This window comes from Ostrinia nubilalis, chromosome 17 (assembly GCF_963855985.1).
Source record: "Ostrinia nubilalis chromosome 17, ilOstNubi1.1, whole genome shotgun sequence".
NCBI classification, from domain to species: domain Eukaryota; kingdom Metazoa; phylum Arthropoda; class Insecta; order Lepidoptera; family Crambidae; genus Ostrinia; species Ostrinia nubilalis.
The window spans coordinates 701,311-712,964 of NC_087104.1; the positions used below are offsets into that span (position 1 = coordinate 701,311).

Here is an 11,654-nt window from a genome sequence, read left to right on the forward strand (position 1 = left end):
GCGATTTAAGTAACTATGTAAGAGAGTAATGTACAGAACCCTGTGTGGCAAAGTACCAATCGGTATGCACTATATTTTTTTAAATTCAAAAATAATACCTACTCAAGAAGCACCTTGCATTGTTGAAGTAAACACATAAGAGGCGACAAGTGATCAACCTTTTCATAATTACATTCAATAGCACGCTACCACCAGCGATAGTTACTTAATAACAATGTTGTAAATAAAATTAGCCAAATTAAGTTCATTATTTTAAAGTTATTTAATTGTGAATTGTTACTTTTAGCCATGGAACTAATACTGTTCAGTTTACTGGTTCTGTTCCATCAGTCGGTATCGACAGAGGTGATCTACAATCTAAGCAGTAAGTATTGTCAAAGTTCATAAAAGTAATACACTCGGCGTCAAATAAATCGCACCTCCCGCGATAAGCACTTTCAAACGTATGCATCCCTATTTCCCACCAATATTGGTACCCATTTTTAAAGCCTAATAAATTCTAAACTTCATTTCATTAAAGGAAAGGATTTCACCCCAAAAATGTGTCTTTATAAGGATCCAGTCTCTTCTTAAAGCGACAGCCAACTTTTATGGCCTAAAAACTGTTTAGTTGGGATTATTCGCTATCCCTCTGTTAAAGAGGACACGTGAGATCACCTATTTGGTTTTATAACCACAAAAATAGGTCTAATTGATCCCAGAGAATCCTCATAAGAAGGCTCAAGGTCACCCAAAGAGCGATGGAGCGTGCTATGCTCGGAGTTTCCCTGCGTGATCGAATCAGAAATGAGGAGATCCGTAGGAGAACCAGAGTGACTGACATAGCCCGCAGAATCGCTAAAATCAAGTGGCAGTGGGCGGGGCACATAGCTCGAAGAGCTGATGGCCGCTGGGGCAGGAAAGTTCTTGAGTGGCGACCACGAGCTGGAAGACGTAGCGTGGGCAGGCCTCCCACTAGGTGGACCGACGATCTGGTGAAGGTCGCGGGAAGTACCTGGATGCAAGCGGCGCAGGACCGGTCTTTGTGGAAGTCCTTGGGGGAGGCCTTTGTCCAGCAGTGGACGTCTTTCGGCTGAAACGAACGAACGAACGATCCCAGAGGTGGGCCACAAGTGAGGCCGTTTTTCAAGGCACATTTCAAAGTCAAAGTCAAAGTCAAAATTTCTTTATTTGTTTAGACTAATAAATAGTTCTTACAAATCGTCATATGCTCTTAAGGAGCCTCTACATGTCTCATAATCTTTTTACCCTACCAGCGCTTCGAGACCAACATTTGGCAAGTGCTGAGAAGAAGCGCCGCAACAAACTCAGTCACCACTGTCTGCCGGTTAATATAAATAAATAGAAATAGTAGTAGTAGGTACATTCGATTCAGGAGCAGTTCACTGAATTTACCATGCATTCTTGTATGGTGTATCATAAGAATGGGTATACAAGATTGCGTGGTATATTAAACAAGGTAGTGACGTGCTAATATCTAGACTTACATATTAAGGTACTAGTAGAAATGACTCGCATACATAAATTTGAATAACTTGGATTGACCAGTCCCCGAAAGCAGCGCCTGTTCACAGACATGACGAGTGAACCAGCCATCGCTTCACTCGACCATATTAGAGGGAATGTAACGACCCGCCTCACTACGCCACCACCCCAGAGACATTTTAGTGAGAATGACAATGCCAAGTTATCTCTTTAAAAAAAACTAATAATAAAGCTAAGTAACAGTCCAGATTGAGAAGCATGGTTATAGTATATTATTTATGGTAGTTACCTGTTAATTGTTTATAAAAAAACTAAATGCGTTTGTCTTTAAGTTTAAATTTAAGTACTGGGCTTTCAAATACCTAACACAAATATTGTTAGGGCACCATGATTGTGTCAGAAGAAAATCTTTAAAGTTATTGTTTACGCTGTAAAAGACCTTGTACGAAAACTAAGATGATGAATAGGTAAAGGTTTTTTAGGTTCTTTCTTTTACGCTTGCGTCAACGCCAACACTTGCGTGTGTTACCTTACTGATCCTTGAATAATACCTACGTACCTATATTGTTGAAAAACATGGTAAATTTTATTGTACCTGATCATCTCTTACAATTATGTGAGATGCAGTCAGCAACAGCTTTCTCGTGGGGAATAAAAAACAAGTATGTAGATGTTAGCAATTAGTTAGCAGCAGCTTAACCATTTATCTAGGCTTCTTTTTCAGGGGGGGGGGGGCTGTGCCCCTGACATGCCATGTCACTATCTAACTCATGATTAATACTATCAACTACCATCTTGAAATTGGCGCATGAGCATGCCCTTATTTTCAACGATTGCCGTTCTTGTACAATTACCCATGAGCATTGCCGTTTGATTTGATCACAATGTTGATGGATTTCCAGAGGAAGATTATGCACGAATGCCGCTGAAGACCGACCTGGACCGCTACCAGCACTGCCTGAACCAGCCGAATGGGGTGTACTGCTTCGCGCACGCCGACGTCGTCTCCGACGGCCCGAGCGAACTTCTGGATATGATGAGGGTCTGTACACCTTCCAGGCGATTACCAGCTTGGCCACTCTTTATTTATCTGATTTCGGTAGGACACGTCAAAGTATCTTACTTTGACGTGTCCTACGTACTCTCTTCTTTTACGTCGGGAAATCCTTGGCGTAATGGCTGATGAGGACAACCAATGGATTATGCTAGATTCTCCCCGTCAAAAAAGCGGGGCCTACCCGCTAAACTAAAACCCGGAGCCCAATGAAACGGAGTTGCGAGTTACTGTCTAACTTGGACATTCGTCCGCTCCGTCTCAGGCTACCGCGTTTCAAGAGGAATATGGTGGATCCCCTTGGGTCATCAGCTAATGGCGACCTGAACCCTGGTGCGCCGCCACGGGTTGACGAACCTGACTTAAGACGACTATTGTATTGTGGTTTTTATATCAGGGCTACTCAGCATACACGACCGCGCACCACAACTACACACGGCTGCGCCGCGGGCTGTGCATGACGCGCTCCTGCCGACAGTTCTACTCCGGGGACAGCGAGCCTGAACTGCGGGCAGCCGCCGAGGCCTGCCTCAACCACACACTGGCCCAAGAGTGCGGTCTAAAGACGAAAGTCACAAAGGTATTTTCTCAGAGCTAAGAGTCAGCTACTTCTAAACATTACAAGCAGATTGCTGCTGCTATTATATGTCTTCGGACTAGTATAGGCTAGGGTCTTCTATTTACTAAAAAGCCATAATTTTGTTGGGATCCGAATCAAGAAAATTCCACTAAAATTGAGTTTTCCGACACAGATAAACTGCTACTTCGAAGATGAGACGAAGAGTAAATACTCAGTCGACTGGGTGGACTGGGCCGTTGCGGCGCTCATATTTGCTGTCCTTGCCTTGAATGTTGCAGGGAGTGTATATGACTATACCAGAGACGAGACTAAGCCAGGTACAACCAATTGAGTAAGTTTAGAATAACGATTTAGATGTGCGGCGGTACTAAGATGTGAGTGACTGAGTTATTTGCCCTGCTTCTTCTCAGCACTGGGCCATTAATTAAAATTTTTATTGCCATTAAATCTAACGGCTTCTGCACTAAGCATAGCTAGTGTCGCAGTAGGTAGGTAGCCTTTTAGTTTTTACAACATGGTCTTAGTCTTTACTTTGTAGTCCCGATCCCGAAGCAGTGGTAGGACGTGTAAAGGTGCTTTTTAAAAGCTTGCAAAATTAAAATGAGTTTTATAAGTTTTTATGTCTGATAACCCTTCTCGTTCATTAATAAGTACCCAAATAATAATTCTATAAATTCCTTTAAAGTCCATCACGTATGGCGCATAATCATTCTAGTATATTACAGCAAACAGATTCCTGCTGTCATTCTCGTGGAAGAGAAACTGGAAGCAGCTGATGCAGCCGCCGTCACCAGATCCTCGCGCAATGGAGCTGCAGTCACTCAATGGGATAAGGCAGGTTCCAAACATTCAAGTGTTTAGCTATTTTAGACCATGTCAACCATGTGATAGGTAGGTAATAAGCACAGTCGGTAGAATCCTAAGCTACTTCTTAAAACCACAAAAGATTACTTTTTTACTCTTTAATACAAGAAACAAAAATAAACTTGCCGTTCCAAATTTCAGATTGCATAAGATTGGTAATTCATTTATGGGAAAATGTATTAAATTCTTTAATAAATTACCACAAACTGTTGTAGAACTACCCATTCATAAATTCAAAGCACATATTAAAAGTACCTTAATGAAAAAGGGCTACTATAAAGTCGATGATTATTTAAAAGATAAAAATGTTTGGGATACGTTACTGCCTAGCTCGCATAAATATTTATAACTTTGTACATTTTAAAGCATGTAAACCTTTGAAAAAGAGGCTGACAATAGTGACTGAGTTTCTTGCGCTGCTTCTTCTCAGCACTGGCCCATTTATTGTCCTGAAGCAGTGGTAGGGTTAATACTGGGACGTGTAAAAGTGCTTTTTTTAAGCCTATTTACAGAAATAAATGAGTTTTAATGAGTTTTAATGCAGAACAAGGCAAGTATTTGACCGCAATCGCACCTGCCTGATGTTAAGTGAGATGCTGTCTAGGATGGTACAATGTATCTGCCCTGTAAGTGTACGGGAAAGACAACAGCAGGCAACGAATTCCAGTCTCTAGCTGTTCGCATTATGTGTAGACTGTAGAGTCATATTTCCAACCAAAAAACTAAATACTCGGCCTGCTAAGTATAAACTCTCTAATCCACTAATAATATTCAACCCTTGTCCTCAGATTCTTGACCTGCCTCATAATCGTATTCGTCCACGTGCCCATGCCAGCACACATTGCTCTTGAAAACCCCGACTTCATAGAAAAGGTATGTAGTTACTTGTCTACCAAATGGTTTTTTATAGATTATCTTGAACGTAAATAAATATTTACATAAATAATTCAAAAGAATATAAAAAAATTCGACTTTGCATACACAATGTCGTCAATTTTTAGTATGACGAAAGTTCATGGCATGGCACTTGAGCATGGCAGTCTTCTGGAAAAATCTAATAGGGTCTCTCAACAATTTCAGGGGTACGAGGGGAAGGACAACTATTTGATTTATAACGCGAACACGACAACGCAGTCATTTTTCTTGATGTCAGGTTTGCTGCTGGTCTACAACATGCAAATATCAACTGAGAAGCAGCCGTTTACTTGGAGAAAATATATGAAGTCGATATTTTTGAGATGGACGAGGTAAGGACATAAGGAAGGAGGCAATTATAATAACGTCATGTGGTATTTGCCTAAAATAATATTTATTTACTCATTACAGACTGGCCCCGATGATCCTCCTCTCACTGGTACTGTCAGCTACTTGGCTGCGATTCTCAGCTTATGGACCACTTTGGCATGTAAGTGTCCATCACTAACTATCGACGATTTTTTGTTTAATTTTCCAAAGAAAAAAATACAATTTATGCAACTTTTTATGCGTTTCTTTGAACGAGAAAAAAAATACATTAACACACAAAAGGAACTACATTAAACATAAAAAAAGGAATATTTTCACAAGGACTTTGGTGGAATTCAGTAGTGAAATAAATGGACCGATGTTCAAAATCTGTCCATAAACAAAACAATGACATACTGGTTTTTTAGGAACAGACAGGAGAAGAAGTGGAATACTGCCGCAAATACTGGATTTACAACGCGCTGTTTATCAACAATCTCGTCGACGTCTCCACTTGCAATTTGCAGGCTTGGTATTTACTTTTACAGTACTTTTATTTTTACTATTATTCAATAGTTTCTTTTCTTCACGTGTGAAGCTTAAAGGTATCTCTATCTACGGAATCTAATCTAAATATATAAAAGGAGAAACTGACTAACTGACATATCAAGGCACAGCCTAAACGGCTAAACGTAGGCACTTGAAATTTGGAAGGGACGTAGCTTAGGTACCGTAGAGGTGCACTAAGAAAGGAATTCCCGAAATTCCCACGGGAACGGGAATTAGCGGGAAAATCCTTTTGTATGAAAAATCTAAACCGCATAAGTTAGACGCTTGAAATTTGGCATGCAGGTACCTTAGTAAACTTAAAGCTTAGTTACAACAGGATATTGCAAAATTCCCACGGGATGGGAGTTAGCGGGAAAAAATATTTGTATGTAAAAATCTAAACCGCGTAAGACAGATGAAGGGGGTAAAACGGGATCCACGCGTACGAAGTCGCGGGCGGCCGCTAGTAGGTACTTAGATAAATATTTCTGTACGTATGTTACTTTTTATTTTGGCTAGTCTGGCAGCGTAATTAATTTTTCTTTGTTTTTAACCTTTCGTAGCATTTGTTTTTTGTCGTCTATAAACTGTAACGTCCCCAGGTCGTCAGCCAGCGACTTCCACCTGCACATGATAGGCTTGACGGTGCTTTACCTGGCGCCGAGCGTGGCGTGGCGGCGCGTGATGCTGGCATTGCTATACGTGGTGGGCCTGGTGTGGCCGGCTTACAACGTCATCACAAGAGACCTGGATGGCACTTTGATCGCCAAGCCAGAGTTAGTCTTATCAGTTATCATTTTATTGTGCTCCCTGTAATCACGGGTAGGCGAGTAGATCTCGTTCTTCGCAATTGATGATATTTACTCACAAATTCACTTAAGGTCAATAGGGCACACTTTAGGACCTCTGTAATATCTCTACACTACGGATTGGTATAAAATAGTAGCTGATCGCTTATGATTTTCGTGCAAAACTATGTCGTATTCATTCGTAATCTTCTGACTTCTTCAAAACTTGTGCAGTGGCGGAGAGTTGCCTTATTGTGCATAATTTCCCTAATTTGCTCGCACACGGGTGACCTCTTCGTTTTTCAGCTCTTTTCAGGTATAGCTATTATATTGCGTACATTTTCCACAGAACAATTATGGAGTACTACAAGAATGACGAGACGTTCCACTACCTGTACAAGCGGACATACAGCAACATGCCCGTGTTCATCATCGGCATGACCCTCGGCTTCTTCATCTACGACTGGCAGAAGAGGAAGGTCACGACGCGGGACCACTCGGTATTGTCTACCTTTCTTCTATGGTGGTGATAACATTCAGCTTCAGCTTGCTAGAATCTTGCTTTGAAACTTCTAGAAGTTGTATGCTACGGGTTACTACGCATTCGGCGTCAACCAGATTTCTTTTTCCGTGGTAGTTAAGACAGCTTGAGCTTGCTAGAATCTTGCTATGATATAGCTAACACGTTTGCCAGCTATACAGAGAATCTGAAATAGAGGTTCTGATGTGTCCTAATAAAAGACGACAAATAGAAAAAGCTTAAACTTTCGCGTTCCATTGTAATTAAAATATAGAATAAGCTTTAAACAATCAGTTTTTCAAGGAGATTGGGGCCTTCGAAGTACCATATTTCATATCTTGTCACCATGTCACGTTTCGGGAATATTAACTGACAGAAGACATTGTTGCAGAAGTACCGCTACGCCTATTGGTTGTTGTTTCCGTTGATGGTGCTGGTGCTGCAATCCGGCGGGTACTGCTTCTACCAGCCGGGGCCGCCGCGCTCGCTGCCGCTGCGGGCGCTGTTCACGCCCGTCATCAAGCCGCTGTTCGGGCTCATCGTCGCGCTCATCATCGCCGGCGCCGTCAACAAAGTCGAAAGTGAGCACGGCTGGACACAGCTCTAGACACACAACACAAAGTATCAGTTGGTTCAGGCAAACGCTGATAAAGTCAAAGATGTCTCTGTTCGCTACTGATGTCAGTTTTCTTGAATTCTTTAAGCCCCAAGGCCTTAATAATGAAGCTCGCCGCGCTTCATTGCAAATCACAAGTACTCTTCTTGTATTATAGGCTAGTTTCCTAAAAAAATTTTTTTAGTCCGTCATGTTTAATATCCAAAAATATTGGACACATATATTTTTATTTGACAATCTAACAAATAATTACATAGTTATGGTGCGTTGAAGTTCCGCACGACGTCACAACGTGCGGCACTTTTATGCAAGCATTGACGTCACAGGCCTCTTCTTATGAACTTTGGCGCGCTTTATCTCTTTAAATTTTCATTAGTTTGAAAAAGTGAAAAATACGTGTAGAGTATCTTTTGATAAGTTAACTGAAGGACTAATTAAAACTCTTGCTTTTTGACCCAGGCAACATCCCTATTTGGTTCTAACTTGTATCTGTTTTTTGTTATCTGATTCTGTGTGTTATATTTTAAGTTGGAACCAAATAAATGTTTTTCTTTCTTTCTTTCTTTTTTTAAACAGCCACGCCTTCCATGAGTTACTTAGCATAATATAGTCTGCAAAAGTAAGTTATGGACTAAGTAAGTCTACAATGTAGACCGTACTTAGTTGTCATGGTTGTATGCTTGTTGCAGCGTTATACCGCGGCGTGCTGGAGTGGCGCGGGTTCGTGCCCCTGGCCAAGCTGTCGTTCAGCATCTACACCTTCCACATGCTCGTGATCCGCTACGCCGTCGGCTCGCGCGCCACCTTGGTCCACATGTCCTACGTGCACGTTGTAAGTGCCAGTGTTTAGCTGATCTTCAACACAAAAAGATCGTTTGTTCGTTTCAGCCGAAAGACGTCCACTGCTGGACAAAGGCTTCCCCCAAGCATTTCCACGAAGACCGATCCTGCGCCGCTCGCATCCAGGCACTTCCCGCGACTTTCATCAGATCGTCGGTCCATCTAGTGGGAGGCCTGCCCACGCTAGTCGCTACGTCTTCCGGCTCGTGGTCGCCACTCAAGATCTTTCCTGCCCCAGCGGCCATCAGCTCTACGACAACTAGATAGTTACAAAAGACAATCACTTGTAGGTACTGTATACTTCATTTTGCATAGCCTCTGTATACAGAGGCGTGTCAAGCGGGTAGCATACGTGCTCGCACTAGTTTAGAATGGTTTGCGATTATTGGCGATATCGTGTCCGTGAGCGTTGCCCGAGCGCACTTTGTATGTAGATTGTCTTCTGCTCGAATCTATATTAGACGTTTTACTCTTCCTTTTACAAAAAAAATGAGAAGAACAAATACGATTTAATTTATTTTCAGTTCCAGGAATACTTCGGCTACATGGGGCTGATCGTGATATTCTCAGTGGTGGCACACTTGTGCGTCGAGGCGCCCGTGAACCACCTCGTCAAGATGGCGTTCGTAGACCAGTCGGCGCCTGCGCAAGCGCCCGCGAAAGACAACAAAGCCGAATAAATACCAACAATGGAATATGTACGAGCCAGTAGCACGTACCAAATTGCGCGTCAGCATTTTACATTGTTTCATAAGTTCGCGTCACATCAGCATTTTTACTCATCAGTTCATAATTTATAATTTCATCAGTTCATGTTCGGTCATCGTTCATACCGTGCGCGTTCTCACTATCATTCTATCATTTAGCATAAGTATCAGTCTATCAATACAGTTATATCAGTTCATATCAGACTTTCATTCCTCTCTTCTATCAGCAACATATCACTCAAGAGCGTACAAACCGGACAGAATAGGAGATGTCATGGAGAGGACAGAGACTTGTATAAAACAGCGATAAAAGCCTCTTAGTATCACATCACTAAATAAAATTTTAAGCATGTTTATTTATGGTTGTTTTAATGAAAGCAACTTACTTACAGTTATGATATTATGTTAGATACTAATTCGTAAAATACTGACTGCATAAGTACTTTTAAACAGCTTTGAACTTAAATATACAACGTAATGTAGCAGAGTAGCATACGCCTAGTACAAAAGACATCAACGCACCAGCATACGCGAAGTAGTGACCGAGGTCAGGCAATATTTATTGAACACCAATTTCGATTTGATAAATTCCATCTATTACATATGTTTATGTAGAGAAAATATCACTTATCATTACAACTGCATTCCACAGCAGTATACAGGGTGGAATTTTGTAATGCCACCTGCAGGGAAAGTAGGTAGGTACATACTCTTAATACTGTAGGTAGAAAATTTTACTCAAAGGAAACATTCCTTAATTTAGGAAAATAAATAGAACTGAATTGCATTACAAAATTCCACCCTGTATAGCTTGTTTGCCGCATCGTCTGTTCATTACAAAATAATTAATGAGACGTTTATTTTTAAAAAGTGAGTGCGAAGCTGCGACTTTTAAACTTGGAAGTAAGTGTCTAGACAAACCTAAAGAGGATTTAGGACGCTATTTGGATCAAATATGTAATTGATCAATAATGAATAATAAATAAATAAAAAAAAAAAAGTAAACAAATATCTTTAGTATACGTGTTAGGCCAGTAGAATTAGATTTTAAATCGGAAATAATTCCTACAAAAGATTTTATTGCTTTAATGGCTTCATTGGTTGCCCATTAAGACTCTCCTAGGTTTTCGACTTCGACGGAGTTGTGCTTAAGTGGTGGGGGCCCCCGAAAGGGGCGCATTTTAGGTTTTCCGGTTATACCGCGTAAAGGACTTGCCCTATCGAAAAGTGGTCTTCCTGACGGTTAAAGGGCATTTAATCCTGCATTAAATAAGGCCAAATTCATAATGTTTTGGACAAACCGTTCTCGTGGAAATGTTCGGCAAAGTAGAAAATATGTGTATAATTAATGACCCTCTCCACGTCCAATAGCTCGTCCCCCGTAGGCTCCCAGGCCTTGTAAAGGGTCGCCTTAACCAGCGTATCCCTGTCCCTGTGTAGGCTCACGAGTTGGATTCGCTTATCCTTGTTCGTCCCAGCCGTTCCTTAACTGCGGTTGCTGCACCTCTTCCTAGCACTCTCCTGAACGACTTTGTGTTACCTAATGTGGCTGCCCCTCTTCCTTGTACCCTCCTGTACGATTGCATTGCTTAGCCATATGCCTGGTCCAAGGTTCGACGCCACAAAATCAACTTCGTACGCGTGAAAATAGTTTAAATACTATTTTTCGTGCTTGCATCATTTTTCTTTACTGCTTCGCCTCTATTAGTCGTAGAGTGATTGTTTATATCCTATAGCCTTCCTCAATTTATGAACTATTCAACAAAAAAATAATTATTTTAATCAAACTAGTAATTCTTGAGATTAGCGCGTTCAAACAAACAAACAAAAAACTCTTCAGCGTTTTAATATGAACTTGTTGTTGTTGATTTTTGGCGTCGAACCTTAGACCAGACATACGGCTAGGCAACGTAGTCGTGCAGAAGGATACAAGGAAGAGGGGCAGCCACAGTAGGTAACACAGAGTCGTTCAGGTGAGTGCCAGGAAGAGGTGCAGCAACCGCAGTTAAGGAACGGCTGGGACGCACAAGGATAGGCGCATCCAGCTTGTAAGCCTTGATAGGGTTACACTGGTTGAGGCGCTCCTTTTCAAGACTTGGAAGCTTGCGGGTAACGACTAACGAGCCATTGGACGCGGAGAGGGGCATTAATTATACACATATTGTCTACTTTGCCGAACATTTGCACGAGAACGGTTTGTCCAAAACATATGAATTTGGTCTTATTTAATGCAGGATTAAGTGCCCTTCAACCGTCAGGAAGACCACTTTTCGATAGGGTAAGTCCTTTACGCGGTATAACCGGAAAACCGAAAAAGCGCTCTAAGCACAACTACGTCGAAGTCGAAAACCTAGGAGAGTCTTTATGGGCAACTAATGAAGCCATTAAAGCACTAAAATCTTTAGTAGGAATTATTTCCGATTTAAT

General features: G+C 41.5%; 1 protein-coding gene across 2 annotated transcripts; it reads left to right on the plus strand.

The window, feature by feature from the left end:
- Positions 1 to 140: 140 nt before the first annotated feature.
- LOC135079614 (nose resistant to fluoxetine protein 6-like) lies at positions 141 to 9,826 on the plus strand. Of its 2 annotated transcripts, none has more exons than XM_063974240.1 (14): positions 141 to 364; positions 2,388 to 2,527; positions 2,937 to 3,119; positions 3,292 to 3,436; positions 3,845 to 3,953; positions 4,772 to 4,856; positions 5,064 to 5,230; positions 5,310 to 5,388; positions 5,636 to 5,739; positions 6,359 to 6,532; positions 6,894 to 7,044; positions 7,456 to 7,645; positions 8,370 to 8,512; positions 9,045 to 9,826. In XM_063974240.1, exons 1-14 carry the CDS (start codon positions 289 to 291, stop codon positions 9,198 to 9,200), a joined length of 1,902 nt encoding a protein of 633 aa, XP_063830310.1. In that variant the 5' UTR covers positions 141 to 288; the 3' UTR covers positions 9,201 to 9,826. The 2 variants fall into 2 exon arrangements, with proteins under 2 accessions (XP_063830310.1, XP_063830311.1); XM_063974241.1 differs by lacking the exon at positions 141 to 364 and adding an exon at positions 1,934 to 2,147.
- Positions 9,827 to 11,654: the final 1,828 nt, after the last annotated feature.